An 18,726-nucleotide genomic window follows, 5' to 3' on the forward strand; every position below is an offset into this window, starting at 1 on the left:
CAGCAATGGCACAACCACGCGCAACCAGAGCAAATCCGTCTACAGTGTCAAGCCAGACGTCGTTTGCAATTGAGTTGCCTCGAGTACCACGATCTACAGTAAACGCCATTCAAGCAGATGTCAGTTCTGATGAGGACGATGATGACGATGATGAAGAGGACGTTGAAGTTGAGACCATTTCTGATATTATCTCGGGACAAGGCAGACGGAGAAGCTTTGGAAGTGTGTTCAAAGAGTTGAATGAATCTAGAATTGGACTGACCACGATTTAGAGAGAAAGCGAAGGTTATCATCTGCGTCTGAGATGTCTGAAATTGAAGATGATATTGAATCTGTGCCTGAACTTGAGTCTGATGAAGACATTTATGTTGCGCCGAAACGCAGTGATCGGCCAAAGAAGCACGGATCAGAGTCTAAATCAAAAAAATTGGCTGGTGCTCGCAAAAAATCTAAAGCTGTGCCTGAAATTGAAGAAGAAGTAATAGAAGAGAACGCGTTGTTTGAAGCAGTGAAGGATTCTGGTACAGCGTTAGAGGAGACAGCAACTGAGTGGGTTCGAGATTATGAACGAAAGAAGACTGAGGCTCTGAGAGAGATGGTTTGTTTTATTTTAATGGTAAGATACACGTTGCTATCTGAATATGTTGTTAATGCGAGGATAGTGCTGTGGTTGTAACACTACTGTTACTGGTTATGATATTGAAGATCAAGATTCAGCTACACAGACACTCGCTCAAATTCAAGATAGATTCGGCCAGGTATGATTCATTCAATAGATAAAGACTGTGCTAAGATTAAGAAAAAAATTGTGGATTATCCTTTAGTCTCTAAACGTCCCGAGTTCAAAAAGTTCAGATCACATTTACTTGAGTTTTTTTCTGCCTTCATTAGAAAGAGCGCCGAGCGTGAGCTTTTATATGACGATGAGTCGTTGATGGAAAACATGCAGGTTTGGATCACGGCAATGTCAAGTTCGACTTTGCGTCCGTTCAGATATACTGCCACGACGATCGGGTTGCGCATGCTTACAACGCTGTGCGAAGTTGCAGCCGACGTCGCTAAAGCGACCGGGCGGTCGACTAAGTTGCTGGAGAAGGAGAAAGAAAAGTCAAAGCCAGTGAAAGACCGGGTGAACAAGATGCAAGCTACGGTCGACGGGTATGCGGCAAAGACGGAGGTGCTTGAGAGTCTGATTCATGACTTGTTTGACACGATCTTTGTGCACAGATATCGCGACGTCGATGCAAAGATCCGGACGGACTGTATGCGTGATCTCACAAAGTGGATGCAAACTCTGCCTGACGTGTTCTTTGAGGGTCAGTATCTGCGGTACCTTGGCTGGATCTTGTCTGACCCGAATGGCGGTACGAGACTCGAGGTTGTCAAAGGTCTCACCAAATTGTACAAAGATAGGTACTACGTCGGTGGTTTGCGCCAGTTCACAGAACGATTTAGACCGAGACTACTTGAGATGGCGACTCACGATGTCGATCATACTGTCCGTATGGCCGTCATCGAGTTACTCGACAGTATTCGTGCGATTGGGTTTCTGGAGCAAGAAGACATTGACGAAGTTTCTGGTCTGGTTTTCGACTCTAACCCTCGTGTCCGCAAAGCTGTCGTTGGGTTTTTGATGGCCAACATCAAAGAAGTTGTGTCTACAAAGCTGGAAGAGATTGGGGATGCCAAAGAGATCAGACTGTACCTCACCGGCGAAGATGACGTTTCATCTGATGACGAGGACGAGAATGAGCACGCTCAGCCGGGTTCGAACGGCGGGCAGAAAATAAGACGGTCATGGTTCGTGCTGAAGACGATTGTTGAGATTTTGGATTCGCATAATCCGGAAGAGCTCGGCAGTCCGATCCGGGCTACTAAGATGGAAGTCTTGGTTGCTGGCCGGACCGAGTCGCGGTTCTCTATTGCTGCACAGGCGTTGTGGGAATCGACGTCTCATTTGCCGGTAAGTGATTCAGCGGAGTGACGGTACGAAAGCTAACACGGTACAGGGCTGGTCTGAAGTTCTGCGATACGCGTTGTTTGATAACTCGCCAAACGCTACAGAGGACGAGCAGTCGATTGCGCGCAAGATCCAGAAGGAGCTGGAACTGACCGCGCAGCAGGAGCTGATTTTGCTTGACGTGGCGATCGGAGCGGTGGAGGCCAGCAAAAGCGCTATTGACAGCATGACTGAAAAACGGTCCAAACGAACGAGTGCGATTGACCGGCGCGACCGGGAGATGATTGTGTCTCAGGAACTAGTGCCGCTGATTCCACAGTTATTGAAGAAATTTTCGTCTGATCCTGAGACAACGGCGAGTGTGCTTCGACTGCATAACTTTGTCAACATGGACGCGTACCAGCAGTTGCGGCAAAAATCTTTGTTTGAGGAAGTGTTTACGAGCATGTGCAAGTTATTTATGTCGTTTGACAGTGCTTCAATCATGAGAGAGTTTGTGCAGGCGCTGCTACATGCGCAAGCATGTGATTACGTGTCTGACGCTGTCGAGTTGCATGTCAAGGATCTTCAAGACGAGGTTGCGGGTCAGATCAGGGCCAGTGTCGATGGCGTGGCTAATGTGAGTGAAGACATTTTGTCAGCCGAGCAACTGGCCAGCATCAAAAGCTGGCTTGTGCGAATGATGCATCTGATTTACGTTGTCGATGTGACTGATAGTCTCGAGGCGAAGGTTGCAGACACGTGCGTTGTTGAGATATTGCTTACGATTATGTTCAGGGTGCCGGAGAGCGAGGAGTCGGACGCGATGATGGCCGGGATCTCAATCATGCGGTTTTATGTCATGTGGAAGGTCAAGAAGGCGATTGGGAATCGGTCGTCTGCGGTGCTGACTGACGCGAGCGAGACGCTGGAGACTTTAGTCGATCGATACGAGCGGCTTGTAGAGTCTGGTTCATCGAGTTTGAGTGTTCGCCATGCGGTATGTTGTTTTACGTTTTGATTGGGGATTGCTGACTAGGGTAGGCTATTTGTGCGATTGTGGACGTCATGACTTCGGTCAACGTATTGGTTCGGAAGGAGAGTGTGGAGTTTAAAGGTTTTGTTGCACAACTGTCGCCTCGAGTACAGCGGACCATGATGAAGGTTTTTGGACTTGAGGAGAAGGCGTATGCCAGGGCGACTCGGGTGAAGCTTAACCCTGAAGTTTTAGACGGCGAGAACGAGGTCGAGTTGGAAGAGGAAGAGTCAGAAGTGGATGAAGAAGTGGATGGTACCGTTGAGGAGGAGGGGGAGGGCGACGATCCAGTAATGGTAGCTAGTCGGGCGATGAAGGCGATGGACGCAGAGTTGATGGTGTGTGAATTGGCAGGCAAGATTGTGATTGCGGTGTTGAGTGGGTCGATGGATTCCAAATACGCCGAGCGGTTGATGTTGAATGCAAAAGTGTTAGGCCCAGGCTACGATCGCGTGGTGAATGAGTTGGCACAGGTTGTTAATAGAAGTTAATTAGGGTTGCTCGGATTCGTTTAATGTACAGTTTCTTCTTGCTAATATATATAATTAAAACAAACCTAATTTTATTTGTTTCCGGTCGGCTATGGCTCTGTATCTGGCAATAACATTCTCACGTTCAGCTTCCAACTGCATTCGCTCAGCATCAGACCCGGCTGCTTTCTTTGGCACGTTGACAAGTTTCTTGCTTGGGGGTTTTAACATCGGCGGTGCGTCCGCTACCTCGCCAAATTTTGGCGGTGGCGCTCGGGTCAACTTCTTCCACGGGTCCGGACTGTTTGAGCGTTTGTTTTTGAGCTCCGCGTATCGCCGCTCTTCGGCTTCTTCGTCGCTGTAATCTTCCCCATCGTCGTCGTCGTCCCCAAGCATGCCGTCTTTGTTTAAAGCTTTTCGTTGTTTTTTAGTCAGCACAGGTTTCTGACCGTTAGCTTCAGCGATTGCGCGTTTCTTTGCCTGTCGAACCGCGCCCGCGGACGGAACACCGCTTCGGGCTTTGATCACCGGTAAAGCTTCATCAACCCGTCTGTTGAAGTCCGCCGCTGACTCGCCCGGTCGCAACGTCAGGTCCGCTCTAAGTTGTGCTGCATTTTTCTCCTTGTCCTGCTCTGCCGCGGCTCTGGTCGCGGCCTTTTTGGCTGCCAGTTTCCGTCGCTTGCGCTCTGCAGGGTCGTCTGTGTTTGCTAGAGTCGAAGATGTATGAGAAGTTGTCGGGTTGATTCGGTTCATAAGATGCATAAACGCACGCGGGGTGTTGCCGCCCAGTTCCTCTTTTCGTTTTGGTTTCTTCGGTTTCGGTTTCGGTTTCGGTTTCGTGACTTTGGCATCGTCTGGCGCGTGAGCTCTGAGCTTGGTTTTGTCCACTGCCGGGGGCGAGTGTTGCCTTTCCCGTCGTGATCCCTTGACCCTGGCGTGTTAATATTTTTAAACGTAAGACGAATTGTACGTACTTTTTAGTGGAAGATTTATGCCGTTTGAACTTCATTTTTCTTTTTTTGTGCAGAATTTGATGTCGCGATGTTCAAAGTGTAAGAAATAAATTTCGCAGTTGGGAGTATGTGACTAACTGCTTATGTCAGCATTTACGGAAGATGTACGAGGACAGGCGGTCTAATGACACGTATAGGGCCTGTTGTGAAGGCATTAGTAGTTTTATGCATGTCATATTAGTCAGTGTTAAACAATTTAGTAAATGTATATGAGGTATTGTCAAATATCTTACGCGATGATACTTAAGAAATGGGTATTAGTATATCAACAGACTAGTAGTCATAGACTAGTAGTCATAGACTAGTAGTCATAGACTAGTAGTCATAGACAAACGATCCAGACAGTAGACGACCGCCGTCGCCAATGTCGTCAATATTAAATCTGGCATTAAGATGATTACAATAATGTACATTATCAGAAACAGAAACAGAAACAGACTTTACAGTAATATCCATACTGTTCAGACAGCTCATGTTCAGTCTCGCGGGTAGCACTTGAACGAGTTCTTGTCTGTGCGCGCAATCTAGCGTATAAAGACAGTTGAAATTGCATGATTTTACTTGCTGCTCGTGTAGTTTAACGCGTTTAACGGTTTGAAGGCTGTCGTAGGTGAGAAAAGAGTGTCATGTGTCCGGTAATTGTTTGATAACGACCGTGAGCACGCCCTATTAAATATGCACAATTTGTCATTCTGTTTGACGCGTCGTCGAGTGATTGACTTGACTATATATAGCATCTATGAGTGATTGCTCAAGTAGATTAAATCAGATGAAATACGACGATGTAAGCTTAAGTGACACGAGATAATTTTACTTGTCATCGCTTTGACTAATGCATAGATGTGATCTTTGAGTGGTGATTTGTCATTACATGCAAACTAGTTACGTTTACTCGCCTTTCATATGTGGCACTACACGTACATTTGTCGCGTCAGTCTATCTTATCAAACTTTAATTACCCTTACCCGACATTTTGTCACGATAAACAGAATATTTATAAATTGTGCATCTGCACACCTTTAAACAGATGTTTTTATTGTTATTATCTAATATGTAAAATTTACTGTAAATAAAAATATAAAGTATTGCATTATTCATATAACAGTTATCTTCAATTATTCAAGTAATTAATGCATTATGACGAGTCTGAATAATCAGAAGAATTAAGTCTAAAAAGCCTTAAGTTCAAGTTATGGGTTCTAGTGATTGTGTCTATATATAACAAAGATACAAAGATAAATAGAAGACTATAAAATAAAGTAATCGTAATTACAGAAGAGTAAGTAAATGTAACAAAATAGAAAATTCTGAACAATTCTGTCGTGGCTTGTGAAGGTCAAATTTTCGACTAAGTTATGAAATGGCCGTGTGGTCTAGTAGTATGATACTCGCTTTGGGTGCGAGTGGTCCAGGGTTCAATTCCCTGCTCGGCCCGTTTCTTTAAATTTTATTATTTTTTTAGCATTGATTAGCTAATAAATGGGTTAGGGCTCATTTTCATAGTACTTAACACAGATTATATGAAATACGTATACGAATAGATAAAGACATGTATAAATACATCATATATTTAACGTATTCCAACAACAGACTAAACAATAAGTAAGCGTATACACTAAAACGACACAATACATACCAGTTCAAGCGTCCACATTCGTCTGATATGAACCTTGACTTCTAGTTCCGGGTCGAATCCATGCAAGTTCTTAAGCGTGAGTTGATCCCACCAACACTTTCTAGCCGGTTTCCGCCAAAACAAAAGTAATTTCTGTGCCATTGGGTTTAAAGTAACCGACTGGTTCTGGTCGTCTGTCGGCGCAGCTGCAGGGTCGTCATTGACAGCGAGTAATCTAACCAGTGCAAGAGACGAGATGACTGTTTTTGTAGGCTCACGCTCACGGAACCCCCACTCGTCTGACTCGGAGAAACCGGAGGAGCAGAGCATGTCGAGTAAATGCTTTTCCGCGGTGCCGACCGCATGGGCATGTTGCGGCGTATCGCCATGGGCCAGCGGGGGGTCTGGTTTGCCTGCGTGCTTGACCCGGTTCAATGCGGAGAAGATTTTGTGCTGGTCCAGGAGTTTGCGGCCGACAGCGAGTTTGAGCCGGACAATGTCAGCGTACGTCGGCGGTTGCAGGACGTACTCGTCTTTGAGACTCGGGTTGTAAGGTTCAGGCAGTTGCAGGAGTTGTGGAGAAAGCGTGGAAGAGCCACTGAGAGTGTGTCTGTGGAGTAAGTGCGATAAATGGAAGCCTGAGTCCGAGCCTGAATGGGAGCCTGACTGGGAGCCTGACTGGGAGCCTGACTGGGAGCCTGACTGGACGGTGGACATTGGAATTGTAGACGACCTGCGGATGCAATTCAAGTGGCCTTGTTTGTGGGCTAGCTTGGTAGGCGGCACGACGTAGTAGTCTAGGTCTTCTTGCAGCACAATGATTGCCGGTTTCGTGACCAAGATTGAGACTGAGGACGTGAGTGGGGACGGACATCGGGGCGTGGAAACTAGCGGCGAACTAGACGTCGTCGGCGAGACCGGTGGTGAGCCAGTCGGGCTCATGACTGGCGAGGGCTCGACTGAGGCCTCGACTGCTCTGAAGGTCGAGAGCACGTAGTCTAGACAGGCAGGCGAGAAATCGACCGCGATCACGTCTGCGGCAGAGATGTTAGAGACCATATGTCCTTGGCCGTCGACAAACACGCCATTCGGGAACAAGCACAACAATACGCTTTCAGGCAAACTCATGAGCTCATCTCTCTGGATCACGAACTGCTGTCCTCGCAGGTCCAGCGAGATTTTGTTGTTGACGCTGTGGTCTAACTCGGCGTGAAAGAACGAGGACGCATGAGCAGAGACTTGCGAGATAATGCTGTGGTGAGGCGTCGCAACTCCAGCAACAGCGGCAGCAGCAGCAGCAAGAGTTGCCGGGTCGGGCTCTGCTGTTGTTGGGAGTGCGGTGGTGGCCATAAGAGTCGGGTGTGGGAACAAGGAAGGGTACGGCGTGTACGGCGGTGGAGACTCGTCAATGTTGTCTGTGGTAGCGAGTGGCAGATGCGAAGCACAGTAGAGATTGGCGGGTTTGGACGACGTGGTTGCGGTTTTGCCGGTGGTCGGCTGGTGTCGTTTTGTATTGTGACTTTGAGTGCCGATGTCGTGGATGTCGTGGATGTCGTGAAGGAGCGAGTTATGGTGGAGAGTTACCCGGACTACCGTTATACACCTCTGGATGCGTATTATATTGTAGTTACGTATAGACATATAGACATATAGACATAGGCAGACAGTATTGTGTACTGCAATTGAGACTACTCAGTGCGTATTATTCAATGCATATCATTCTGTATGTAGCTGTACGTAGATGCGTACGCCGTACACCATACACCATACACCACCCGAATGCCCAGTACAACTCAAAAAGACTCTTCCCAATTCGCCCTATTCACACCTGTTTCTTGTCTCGCACTCTCAAACGGAGTCTCATTAGATCCAGACTCGGTCACAGACTCAGTGACAGAGTCTGTCACTGACTCGGCCTCGACCATCTTGTCACCCTGCACGACCACTTCTTTATCCCGTAACCGTCTCATCAGATGCAAGAAGTTCGAACCTCTGAACTTCTGCGACGTGTTTGTGCTGAGAGACTCAAGTAGCTCACCTGCAATCGCAGATAACCCGTCGTCTTGTACTTGGTCCCTTTGCGAGGACGATTGTGACGATTGTGACGACTGCGACGACTGCGATAACTGCGACGACTGGACTTGGTCGAACGCATGCTTGAATGCCATTTCTCGCTGTTCTGACATATTCAAGGCTGATGCCTGTGTGTGCTGTGTATGTGCAATTTGAGGATTGAATGATGGAACGAACTGCGGTCTGAATTGATTCTGATATTGCGCTCGCATCGATGCCTGTGCCTGTGTCTGCTGTAAAACAGGCACTTCATGCTGCTCCCAATAACTCATGAAGTCCTGTCCCCATCCCATTCCTTGTCCCTGTTCTGCCTGTACTGGCTGTACTGGCTGTACAGCATGCACTGCCTGCACTGCCTGCACTGCCTGTGATGATTGAGCTGCGTGTGCTCCCATGTCCACGAAATGTGCCTGTCCTCGCCCTCCGTCACTAACACTAACCTCACTGAACTGCCTCAGAACTCCAGTGCCCGCAATAAACTCATCAAATCCTCCGTCCTGCACTCCATTTCTTGTGCTACTTGTACGAAACCCGCCGCTTCCTGTCGAACCGCCATGACGCTCAAACTGATGCGATCGGTCTTGTGACGCGTGCTTACTAAACGCGCTTAATGCGCTTGAAGGACCACAACTTGCGTCCATTTGCCCTGTCTTGTAGTCTTGTTGTCTTGTCGTCTTGCAGTCTTGCAGTCTTGCCGTGGACGACTGAACGTGAAAGTAACAGGTAACGGGTAACGGTTAGGGTAGCTTACATAATGTTTACACAATGCTTACGTAACATATCACAGCAACAGCAGTATAATGCAAAAACACTCCTCTATCGTATATACGTTCAACCTCCTCCACTTAAAAAAACAGATAAACTCCGAAAAAATAAATAACCATTAAGTCATCATCAAATTTGGAACCGGCACAGGCCAATGCGGGTAAAGTACTCGACATGTGCTCTGTACGCAACATCTCGGCCCTGCAGCGCGAGCGTAGTCACAACGCCTTCCCCGGCAGAGCACTCCGAATCTTCCTGTCCTGAGCAGATGTAACAGTCCTCTGGCGACGGCGAGAGTGGGCCTTCGGCAATGTAGATCTCGCCAGACGTATGTGTATAGTCAATGCCGAGTGGCACCCGCGGGACCGGGTCCGACTTGTGGGTGATACGGGTGAAGTCAACGTCGTTTGCAGACACGGTGTAATCGAACCAGTCCGCAAAGTATGAGTTGCCGACGCGTGGCTGTCCGTACGTCGTGATGGCAGGCGCGAACCCGGACATCACCAGTTCAGCGCCAGCCAGTACTGCGATCGCACCGCCGAGAGAGTGCCCAGTCACGACAAGAGTGTAGTCCGGGTACTTTTTCACCAACTCGGCAACCACCGGCGTAACGTACGTTCTTGTTTCCATCCACGACCGCATGAACCCGCGATGCACCAGACAGCGGGGACAACCCTGAGCAGGCTCGTACGGTTCCTGAACCGTGTCCAAGTTTGTCATCCAGTTCGTCATGGACTGGGTCCCACGGAACACCACCATAATCCGCATCATGACATGGTCGATCGCAATGTACCCTGTACACGACGTGTCTGACTCTGTGTTTGTGAACGTCGAGTTGAGTTCAACTCCAGAAAAGATCTCACACGCTCTTGTGCAGTTGAACGGTGAACTCAATCCAGGGTCAGGCACACAGTACGCGACATTGTTCACCAGCGCGAGTTCCTGATACGTCTCAAACTGGTACATTGACAGCGTATAATGGTTCGACCTGCTTCCGAACAGGTTCCCGATCCCAAACAGTCCGCCGAAGAATCCAGTAGTAGCGAGTTCTCCATCATCAGACACGACTGGAGCATCCGGCATGGCATTGTATTGTGCAGCCCCATCACCACTCGACACCTCTGCTGCCAACGCAGCCATCTGAACGTCGTCCGCGTTCGTGCTAGACACAGTGTACACCTCCTCATTGTTGTGATGATAATAAGACGCAGGATACGGAGTGTCATCGTCATCCGGGGTCAAGTATCCCAACGTAATGCCAAGTACAATCGCGACAACAATAGTCGACACCAGCGTAATAATCTGTTGTTTCCTGCTCATTCCTACAATCCTTCTCCAACCTGCTAACGACGCAGCACCAACTGCTTTAAATGTCTTCTTTAACGGGTTACATTCTGTCTCCTCCACAGGGTCGTACTCCTTTGCAACACCGTCCAGGTGAGCAAAGTCATAGTCATCAGCATCGTCAATACTCGCACTACTATCCTGAGCCTTTTCTGTGTTCAATTGTGACTGCACAGCTGGCTCAAACAAATAGGACCGCATTGTTTAATGCCTCGTCTTTGTCGTCTTCGTCGTCGACAGTCGTGATAATGATGAACAAAGTTTGCAGCACTCATAGTGACGATCCTATCAGATAGATAAAAGTCAAGAGACAATAAGGTTTAAAATACGTTATCTTTACATGTATTTAAGGTTATTATCTGCAAAAAAGTCAAACTTAAACAGGTATACGAGATAAGTGATAAAACTGGATACATAAACACCTGGTAGTCAATACAAATCTACACCAAATATACAAGCAAATACATTCTAATGATGATAAGCACGACGATAAGCAAGTACACTCTCTCACGATGATCAAGCAAAAGATGAAAGACGGACTGAATATCAAGATCTGACGTAATAGACAATGACCGCGGTCAAGGCGAACAAGTAAAATGTCACAGGGTTCGATATCTGTAAAGGTAAGATCGCTATATCAAACAACACAGGAAAAATACAGAAAAAGAAAACAATTATGAAATCATTTGAAAATCTTTCTGACCTTGTCAAAGAACGAAGTTTTCTTGTGTCTACTCACAGGCTCATTCGCTTCGTCATGCGTAACGACTTCAGGTGCTGTTGTTGAAGTCGACGTATCTGCGACTTCGGACGTTGACACGACGTCATCATTGTGTTCAACTGAGATTTCAGGCTCAGATTCGACTGGAGGCATCGATGTGGGCAAAACAATACCAGGCGGTGCAGCGAATGCGTTCATGGCTTGTTCGTGCGTGACCGTGTCTTTGATCGACGGTTTCTTAATTTCGCCTGAAGTCGCAAGTGCAGTAGTCGGCGGATTGGCGCCTGTGATTGTATGTGGAGTGTATACAGGTTCAGTGGTCTTTGGCGGTGTAGGTTCAGGTTTGCGGTTAGACTCGTTAAACTCGGCCGGCTGTATACGGTTCAGACTTGCCGCATCGACAGTTGAGATTTCCTTGAATGCGGAAATCTCGTTTGCATTCTTTGGCAGAACGATGCCTGGAGTGGCCAACACTGCTGTACCTTGAGTCTGAGCCTGCTCAGGCTCAGGCTCAGGAGCAGGCTCAGGAGCATGACTTTGAGCAGGCTCAGGCTCAGGCTCAGGCTCAGGAGCGGTCGTAGTAGCAGTAGGCTCAGGAGCAGGAATAGTGATTGGCATTGCACTCTCAGGAATAAACCCTGCAGGACGATTATTCGCTACTGAGACTGCGATATCGTCCATATCAATGACATTGTTTGTATTCCCTGCGTCATCTGTTTCTGTCTTTGCATCATGATCCACCACCCAGTCATTGTCAACCACGAACTGATCATCAGCACACTTCTCAGTGACGTCTAAAGAGACAGTACACACCTTATACGTTATTTTCTCACTCGGTAATGGAATTGTTGTACTCCATGACCCGTCCACATTCTTAACTAACGGAGCTGACTTTGACCAAGAATCGAATGATCCAGTGACGTAGACTTCTTGAGCAGGTTTGCTTGCAGGCCTTGATTGTTTAATATTGAATGTTGTTGAATTGCATAAACATGAACTTACCATGTAAAAGTGTGAATGAATCCCATCGTGAGTGCTCTGCTCTGCTCTGCTCTGCTCTGCTCTGAGTGAGTACTGAGTGAGTACTGAGTAATCTGGGGATGATGAGCATGACGAATTAAGGTGGCAAATATCAAATGCCACGTTAAAATGCGTATTTTGTTAGCAATTTGATATTTCTTGATATTTTTTGCTATTATGTAATATTCACTATAGTATTAGTAATACTGCTAACTAATATTACATAATACAGTACACACCGTTTAAGGCATAACAGTCACGCATACCAGTGTATATTCTATTAATAGGTGGCTGGTACTTCCACACGCGTCAAGATTCTCCAATTCAGTCCTCACTCGGTCTTTGCTCTCAGTACTGTTCAGTACTATTCATTAATAGCACAGTAGCAGCACAGTAGCAGCACAGTAGTATCTAAACACAATGAACACTCTCACCTTCATCGCAATCCTCTCTTTCTCATGGGCAGTCTCTGCACTCAGACTGATCCAATCATCAGCACTCTCAACTTGTATCGACAACTCTGATTTCTCTGCTTCTCTGTTTAACGTCCTGTTTACACCTGATAATCGAACTGTTTCGATCGATATCGTCGCAGTCTCAACACTGAACTCAAACATCACTGCTCTCTTGACTGTCAACGCGTATGGGTTGAACATCGTGAGTGAGACCTTGAACCCCTGTGAACTGGGCCTCAACCAACTCTGTCCGATGAAACCGGGTCAATTTGATTTGCAGACTGATTTGACTGTCTCGTCGTCTGTTATTTCTGGCATTCCAGGTATGTTGATTCTCCGCATGTTCTGAAAAAAAAATACTAACAAGAAGGCATCGCATATACGGTCCCTGATTTAGACGGTACGGCCAAAGTGCAAATCTACGATCACAACAATATCGAGGTCGCATGCGTCCAGGCAAGATTATCAAACGGCAAGACCGTCAACTCAAAGATCGTATCCTGGGTCACCGCAGTGCTAGCAGGGATCGCGTTGCTTGTATCTGCAGTCGCGTCCGGGTTAGGCCATTCATCTACTGCCGCCCATATTGCATCCAACGGGCTTGCGCTGTTTGGCTACTTCCAAAACATTGCGATCATTGGCATGTGTGCAATCAAATTACCCCCGTTGACGTCCGCTTGGGCACAGGACTTCCAATGGACAATGGGAATCATCAGGGTTGGGTTCATGCAGAACATTTTCGACTGGTACATTAAATCTACCGGCGGTAATCCGTCAACGCTACTTCGTAATTTAGCGTCTGTGTCGGTACTGGTCGAGAAGCGATCGCTTGAGTTTGTAGAAGGGCTGGTGAAGCGGTCAAATAACGATAACGATTTATCGACCATTTCGACGTCGTACAACTTGCACGGCATCGATCGGGTCGCGTACCTTGCCAAGATTGAAATCACAAGCATTTTTGTCACCGGGCTGACGTTTTTCCTGTTTTTCACAGTCATCATCTGTCTGACGCTTGTACTATTCAAGTTTATATCCGAGGGCATGATCAGGATGCGTTGGATCGCAAATAGCAGGCTGATGGAGTTCAGAGACCGTTGGCTTACAATCATCAAGGGCACAATGTATAGACTCGTGTTTATTGGGTTTCCACAAATGACGTTGTTGTCGTTGTGGGAGTTTACGCAACAAGACTCTCCGGCCGCGATCGTGCTCGCGGTTGTGATGCTGGTCATGGTTGTCGGGTTGATGGCATGGGCCGCGTTCAAGGTCATTCAGCTTGCAAAACGTAGTGTCGCGATTCACAAGAATCCGGCGTACATTTTGTATTCTGATCCGACCGCGTTAAACCGATGGGGGTTTATTTACGTTCAGTTTCGCGCGACCGCGTATTACTTTATTGTACCGGTCCTGATCTACACGTTTGTAAAGGCGTGTTTTATTGCGTTCGGGCAAACCGTGCCCACCGTACAGGGAATCGTGTTGATGCTCATTGAGTTCATGTACCTTCTCCTGGTATCAATTTTAAAGCCGTACATGGACAAGCGGACCAATATCTTCAACATCATCATTCAGTCGTGCAACTTTTTAAATGCCATCTTATTCTTCTTCTTCACCGGCGTGACCAAAGTACCTGCCATTGTGATTGGAGTCATGGGCGTTGTCTTCTTTGTCCTGAACGCTGCCTTTTCGTTGGTATTGCTAATCATGATCATGGTGTCATGTTTGTTTGCGCTGTTATCCAAGAACCCAGACACACGGTACCAGCCGATGCGCGATGACCGAGCGAGTTTCTTGAAATCGTCACACCAGCTGCCTGAAGTCATGGAACTTGCAGCGTTAGGCGCAACTGCGCGTGGGTATGTCAGGCCGGACCGGGATGATGATAAGTATTACGGATGAACAGGGTTGCTGGTTAGGGTTATTTTTGGACTGTAAAATAAATAGAACGTGCGGCGTTTTTACTCAAATAAATACTCACTCAAAATGTCACCAAAGCAAGAAGTAAACACAATGCCACCAAAACAAGAAATAAAGAAAGAGTCAAAGAGTGAAGTACGACCGATTCCAGGTCGACTGGACTCATTAAACCGACCTCGTGGAGGCGGTGGAGGTGGTGGACTCATGTTCAAGCCGAAACTCGCAGCCCGACGACCAAAAGACGAGCGCATCGCAACGCCGGGACCAAGTGCTAGTCCAAGGCCAGCACAGCGAGAAAGCGGGCGCGGTCGGGGACGCGGAGGAGTTCGAGGTGGGAACAGAGATGGTGGTGTTGGACGAGACGGGATTGCGAGTGGGGCAGCAGGTCCTTTTGCCAATCCTGCGTTTGGAGATTTGCGAGCTGCTCGTGGGCCTGCTATTGAGCGGAGGGCTCCAGCTAGTAGTATGAGTAGTGCGAGGAGCGAGAGGAGTGAGAGGAGTGAGAGCGGTATTAGTATGAAGACAGATGGGAGTGATGAAGAGGCGATCATTGATGGGATTACGAGGGTGAACATCGCAAATGCAGTGAGGGAGGGTGAGGACGCGATGTATTTTCCTGTGCGAAACGAGGTCATAATTAGACATGACGATGAGGAGGAAGAGGAACCCGACGGAATTGACGAGTCGGGCGAGTTTGTTGACGTGCTTGGGCCAGTGGACTTGCTCGAGCGGAAATTATTATTTTTCCAATTCTCGCCGGTTTTGCCAAAGTTCACAAGTAGTGATGGGCTGGTTGGCAGGCTGGTGGTGCGCAAGTCAGGGAAAGTCAGTGTGAGCTGGGCTGGTGCCGAGATGGAGGTTAGTAAAGGTGCAGAACCGGAGTTTTTACAGGACGTGGTTGTGGTTGAACAGGATAAAGCTACGTTGTTGGGCCAGGTAGCACGCAAGGTCGTGGTCAGTCCTGATATTGATGTATTGCTGTCGTAACTGTCTCGATATATTGCTTGTTAGTGCCATGACGATAACTTCATGGTGCCTGAATCTTCGTAGTTGATGTACATTTTAAACGCATGTCTTAGCGAATGAGGTTCATGTCCGGCTCCTGTTCTCAACGCAAGAGACTCGGCAATGTCAAGGTACTCGCTTAATAGTGGTTTGTACTCCGGATGCGCGCATTTGGCAATAATCAGCCTTGCCCGCTCTCGAGGTGCTAGACCCCGTAAATCCGCAAGACCTTGCTCGGTCACGATGACGTCGAGGTCGTGTTCGGTATGGTCAACGTGAGACACGAACGGGACAATACAGCTGAGTTTGTTGTCGTTCCGTGTCGACGGGGTGTGTATGATGCTTAGCTTCGAATTGCGAAGAAAGTCGCCTGAGCCACCGATGCCGTTGATTATGCGTGACCCAAGCACGTTACTCGAGTTCGCGTGACCGTAGATATCCACTTCTACTGGCGTGTTCATTGCAATCAACCCAAGCCTGCGTACTAGTTCCGGATGGTTCGAGATATGTTGTGGCCGCAGAGTGATTTTATCCTTATACTCGTCCCAGCGAGAATAGAACTGATCAAAAGCTTTAGGCGAGAACTTGATTGACGTCGAGCTTGCATGCGTGAGCTTGCCCGAGTCGAAGAAATCGAGAAACGAATCCTGCAAGACTTCAGTCCACACGGTCAGGTCTTCAAACTTCGAATTTGCGAGCCCAGCAATGACCGCGTTGCAGATATTTCCGACCCCGGACTGCAACGGGTGTAAGTTCTTTGGGATCCGGCCAGAACTAACCTCATGTTCGAGAAAATCTACTAAATGCCCTGCGATCGCGCGCGACTTGGCGTCTTCTGGCGTGTTTGGCCCGGTCACGTCTGCGACTTTGGACTCGACTATCGCGACGACTTTGGCTGGGTCAACAGAGACATACGGCATACCTATCCTGTCACTGACTTTGGTCAAGAAAAAAGGTTGCGAGTATGGCGGTAATTGAGGCACCAGAATGTCGTGCATGCCTTCAAAACTCCTGACAGCGGTATTGAGCTCAATGATGACTTTGTCTGCTAACATCAACATCTCGGGCATGCCTCCGACCGCACCCGCAGGTACAATCATGCCGTCGTCCGTGATCGCAGTCGCCTCAACCACCGCGACGTCGAGTCTGTTCGAATTGTTAGGCGTAGTATAAAATCCGTACATCATGTTCAGCGGCCACATCGACAAATGCACGTCAATGAATCTGATCCGGCCGGTATTGATCCCACCTGCAATCTGTTTCCCACTTTGATACGGAGTCCGTCGAGAAATCATTCCCAACTGTGCCCATCTGTTCTCAATATGCTCGACCGAACTGGCGCCAACAAACAAGTCGAACTGAAGCTTGCCTTGTAGATTGTTCTGCTCAACGTAATCTGCAAGAGCTTCAGGCACGACCTTAGGACTCCCGACCGGAGTGAAGCCAGACCATGCGACCGTGTCTCCGTGTTTGAACCATTTGACGACTTCGTGAGGTTTAGCAAGTCTGTCGAGATACTTTGCGTATCGCACTCTTGAACTCAACACGCTCATTCTGATTAAAACGTTTTCGTGACGAGATTGAGAATAAAGCTAACGAAGATAATCCGCTACCCCGGAGTAGTATTACCCCGGATTACCCCGGACTATGCCGGACTGCGGCGCCATCTGTGCCTAAATAACATAAGACTGATTGAGTCGTACGAGCCCTACTGTCTGTCTACGCGAACAATGTGAAATGAGAATACATTTAATCTACTTTGGCAAAACTCAAACTGGTGACTCCATCGCGAAGATTGTTTGCAAACTTCGGCATCGAACTATGCTTAGACTTCTTTAGCCGTTTGCGAGCGACCATGACTGGTACAGAAGACTTGGTGACAAGGTAATTTGAGAACGAGCCAAGCAGAACACCTTTAAGTGCTGATCTACCTCTTGAACCTAGAATGACCATCGTAGGATTCAAATAGTCAATCACATCGCATAATAAATGTTTAGGCGACTTCGAATGCATGACTTCAATCACGCATTCAACTTGTAATCTGGTCTTACGTAATAACTTCACAATCTGCTGCGTGATGTCCTTGCACGCATTAATCCGGTCTTGCTCAAGTACTGCAGAAGATTCACTATCTGTCTGTGCCGGCGTAGACGAGGCAGAGTCTTCGGATTCATCAATCGCATACACCGCGTACATGATATTGCCGTCTCGAAGAACGGTCCCGATAGCCCATTCGAGTGCATACTGTGACTCGGCAGAAGAATCCGTCGCGACAATGTACGACCGTTTTTTGATCCCGTCCTCGGCAGCAATACTAGCATAGTCTCCTCTAGTGATTGTACGCAACACCCTGCCTGCGTCAGACGACGACTCGATATCAGACACAACGATCGGTAAATTGACTGCCTTTTGGATGTCCAATGCCTCTTCGTTATCTGACGTATACGGCGAGTTGAACGATGCTTTGGCATCTTCAATCAAGTCGAACGCGGTCTTTGGATGAATAAGATGTCGCTTATAACTCATGACTCCATCAATATGCGACGGCGGAGGCGGTCCGATCAACGATTGGACATGATACTTTGACGAACTCACAATCTTGCGTTCTTCCTCCATCGCAGCAAGCAAACTCTGTGGCCGTCTTGACTCTCTTTGTCTCGTCAAATCATCATCATCGTCTTCGTCTTCGGACGACTCTTCACTCGACTCTGAATCACTCTCAATCGCATCCTCATCATCCTTCTCCAATCGCGCATCCATAGAAGCTGACCTCTTCGTCGCCAAATCAGCAAGTTTCCCTCCTGCTTTAAGTAGCGCGGCATTGCTCAATCGTCTGTAAGCATTACTAAACTCCAGCCGTTCTCGTGATTGCGATCGTGTCGACGTCGGCGACAACGGCGACATCGGAGGATCTTCTGCTGACTTTGTCGGCCTCAAAGCTCCGCCGTCGAGCGAAGGTGCTCGGTGATGACTCGACAGTGTCGGATACGGTTGCAGTTCAGGTCCAGTCGGTGGAGGTTTCTTGATCAACTCCGGTACAGACGTTGAACTCAGTAATAATTCCTGTGCAGCAGGCGACAAATTCGCAAAGTTCTTCACAAGCGAAGACTGTGTGATCTTACCTTGCACTGGACTCTTCACCAGAGGAGGCGGTTGGTCTCGTGAACTAGACTGTCGTCTTGACCGCCCTGGTGAAGCAGACCGTGACATTCTACTCGGTGGAAGAGTAAGACGTTCCTCATTCTTGTCTTTATTTAATAATTTCAAAATCTCCAGTCGTTCTTCTTCTAGTGCTGCTTCTAGGGACATTGTGTCGTGTGTCATTATCGTGATGTCTCGGTTCGTGAAGTGCA

At 47.9% G+C, this 18,726-nt stretch overlaps 10 protein-coding genes and 1 non-coding gene across 11 annotated transcripts; 4 read left to right on the forward strand and 7 right to left on the reverse strand.

Moving 5' to 3' along the window:
- Positions 1–304: 304 nt before the first annotated feature.
- V1512DRAFT_202794 (STAG domain-containing protein) lies at positions 305–3,466 on the forward strand (the record flags this gene model as incomplete). Its single annotated transcript, XM_066913269.1, has 5 exons — positions 305–616; positions 663–758; positions 800–1,963; positions 2,010–2,939; positions 2,984–3,466. The coding sequence occupies 5 exons, from the start codon at positions 305–307 to the stop codon at positions 3,464–3,466; spliced, it is 2,985 nt and encodes a 994-aa protein (XP_066773345.1).
- Positions 3,444–4,484, reverse strand: V1512DRAFT_257524 (uncharacterized protein). The gene is made up of 2 exons (XM_066915243.1): positions 4,420–4,484; positions 3,444–4,376 (listed from the first exon to the last, which is right to left on the reverse strand). The coding sequence occupies exons 1-2, from the start codon at positions 4,452–4,454 to the stop codon at positions 3,521–3,523; spliced, it is 891 nt and encodes a 296-aa protein (XP_066773346.1). The 5' UTR covers positions 4,455–4,484; the 3' UTR covers positions 3,444–3,520.
- Positions 4,485–5,820: 1,336 nt separating this feature from the next.
- V1512DRAFT_t10 lies at positions 5,821–5,892 on the forward strand. The gene has a single exon. It is a non-coding gene; the product is annotated as a tRNA-Pro (tRNA).
- Position 5,893: 1 nt separating this feature from the next.
- Positions 5,894–7,600, reverse strand: V1512DRAFT_257527 (uncharacterized protein). Its single transcript, XM_066915244.1, has 2 exons — positions 6,095–7,600; positions 5,894–6,049 (listed from the first exon to the last, which is right to left on the reverse strand). The coding sequence occupies exons 1-2, from the start codon at positions 7,421–7,423 to the stop codon at positions 6,029–6,031; spliced, it is 1,350 nt and encodes a 449-aa protein (XP_066773347.1). The 5' UTR covers positions 7,424–7,600; the 3' UTR covers positions 5,894–6,028.
- Positions 7,601–7,673: 73 nt separating this feature from the next.
- Positions 7,674–8,835, reverse strand: V1512DRAFT_257529 (uncharacterized protein). The gene has a single exon (XM_066915245.1). It carries the CDS (start codon positions 8,785–8,787, stop codon positions 7,867–7,869), a length of 921 nt encoding a protein of 306 aa, XP_066773348.1. The 5' UTR covers positions 8,788–8,835; the 3' UTR covers positions 7,674–7,866.
- Positions 8,836–8,870: 35 nt separating this feature from the next.
- On the reverse strand, positions 8,871–10,498 carry V1512DRAFT_257530 (Alpha/Beta hydrolase protein). The gene has a single exon (XM_066915246.1). The coding sequence runs from the start codon at positions 10,454–10,456 to the stop codon at positions 9,041–9,043; it is 1,416 nt and encodes a 471-aa protein (XP_066773349.1). The 5' UTR covers positions 10,457–10,498; the 3' UTR covers positions 8,871–9,040.
- An 859-nt stretch (positions 10,499–11,357) lies between these two features.
- V1512DRAFT_186014 (immunoglobulin E-set) lies at positions 11,358–11,909 on the reverse strand (the record flags this gene model as incomplete). The annotated part of the gene is made up of 2 exons (XM_066913130.1): positions 11,358–11,741; positions 11,790–11,909. Coding segments are annotated over 2 exons (504 nt in total), but the record flags the coding sequence as incomplete, so codon positions are not given.
- Positions 11,910–12,312: 403 nt separating this feature from the next.
- On the forward strand, positions 12,313–14,440 carry V1512DRAFT_284948 (uncharacterized protein). Its single transcript, XM_066918035.1, has 2 exons — positions 12,313–12,774; positions 12,822–14,440. Exons 1-2 carry the CDS (start codon positions 12,417–12,419, stop codon positions 14,348–14,350), a joined length of 1,887 nt encoding a protein of 628 aa, XP_066773351.1. The 5' UTR covers positions 12,313–12,416; the 3' UTR covers positions 14,351–14,440.
- Positions 14,441–14,461: 21 nt separating this feature from the next.
- On the forward strand, positions 14,462–15,355 carry V1512DRAFT_203065 (RNA polymerase III RPC4-domain-containing protein; the record flags this gene model as incomplete). The annotated part of the gene is made up of 1 exon (XM_066913281.1): positions 14,462–15,355. The coding sequence occupies one exon, from the start codon at positions 14,462–14,464 to the stop codon at positions 15,353–15,355; it is 894 nt and encodes a 297-aa protein (XP_066773352.1).
- Positions 15,227–17,019, reverse strand: V1512DRAFT_257534 (uncharacterized protein). The gene has a single exon (XM_066915247.1). It carries the CDS (start codon positions 16,924–16,926, stop codon positions 15,376–15,378), a length of 1,551 nt encoding a protein of 516 aa, XP_066773353.1. The 5' UTR covers positions 16,927–17,019; the 3' UTR covers positions 15,227–15,375.
- Positions 17,020–17,102: 83 nt separating this feature from the next.
- On the reverse strand, positions 17,103–18,688 carry V1512DRAFT_233312 (universal stress protein family-domain-containing protein). The gene has a single exon (XM_066914031.1). The coding sequence runs from the start codon at positions 18,680–18,682 to the stop codon at positions 17,123–17,125; it is 1,560 nt and encodes a 519-aa protein (XP_066773354.1). The 5' UTR covers positions 18,683–18,688; the 3' UTR covers positions 17,103–17,122.
- Positions 18,689–18,726: the final 38 nt, after the last annotated feature.

This window comes from Lipomyces arxii (assembly GCF_038497795.1).
Source record: "Lipomyces arxii strain Phaff 12-163 unplaced genomic scaffold V1512scaffold_2, whole genome shotgun sequence".
NCBI lineage: Eukaryota > Fungi > Ascomycota > Lipomycetes > Lipomycetales > Lipomycetaceae > Lipomyces > Lipomyces arxii.

What these genes read in the sequence shown, in the direction of transcription:
- V1512DRAFT_257524 (XM_066915243.1), bottom strand. Translation starts at nt 4,454, where the DNA reads ATGAAGTTCAAACGGCATAAATCTTCCACTAAAAA. An exon ending in CATAAATCTTCCACTAAAAA is followed by an intron (nt 4,377 to 4,419) that starts GTACGTACAATT and finishes TTAACACGCCAG; the next exon opens with GGTCAAGGGATCACGACGGG.
- V1512DRAFT_257527 (XM_066915244.1), bottom strand. Translation starts at nt 7,423, where the DNA reads ATGGCCACCACCGCACTCCCAACAACAGCAGAGCCCGACCCGGCAACT. An exon ending in GAATGTGGACGCTTGAACTG is followed by an intron (nt 6,050 to 6,094) that starts GTATGTATTGTG and finishes CTTATTGTTTAG; the next exon opens with TCTGTTGTTGGAATACGTTA.
- V1512DRAFT_257529 (XM_066915245.1), bottom strand. Translation starts at nt 8,787, where the DNA reads ATGGACGCAAGTTGTGGTCCTTCAAGCGCATTAAGCGCGTTTAGTAAG.
- V1512DRAFT_257530 (XM_066915246.1), bottom strand. Translation starts at nt 10,456, where the DNA reads ATGCGGTCCTATTTGTTTGAGCCAGCTGTGCAGTCACAATTGAACACA.
- V1512DRAFT_284948 (XM_066918035.1), top strand. Translation starts at nt 12,417, where the DNA reads ATGAACACTCTCACCTTCATCGCAATCCTCTCTTTCTCATGGGCAGTC. An exon ending in TGTTATTTCTGGCATTCCAG is followed by an intron (nt 12,775 to 12,821) that starts GTATGTTGATTC and finishes ACTAACAAGAAG; the next exon opens with GCATCGCATATACGGTCCCT.
- V1512DRAFT_257534 (XM_066915247.1), bottom strand. Translation starts at nt 16,926, where the DNA reads ATGAGCGTGTTGAGTTCAAGAGTGCGATACGCAAAGTATCTCGACAGA.
- V1512DRAFT_233312 (XM_066914031.1), bottom strand. Translation starts at nt 18,682, where the DNA reads ATGTCCCTAGAAGCAGCACTAGAAGAAGAACGACTGGAGATTTTGAAA.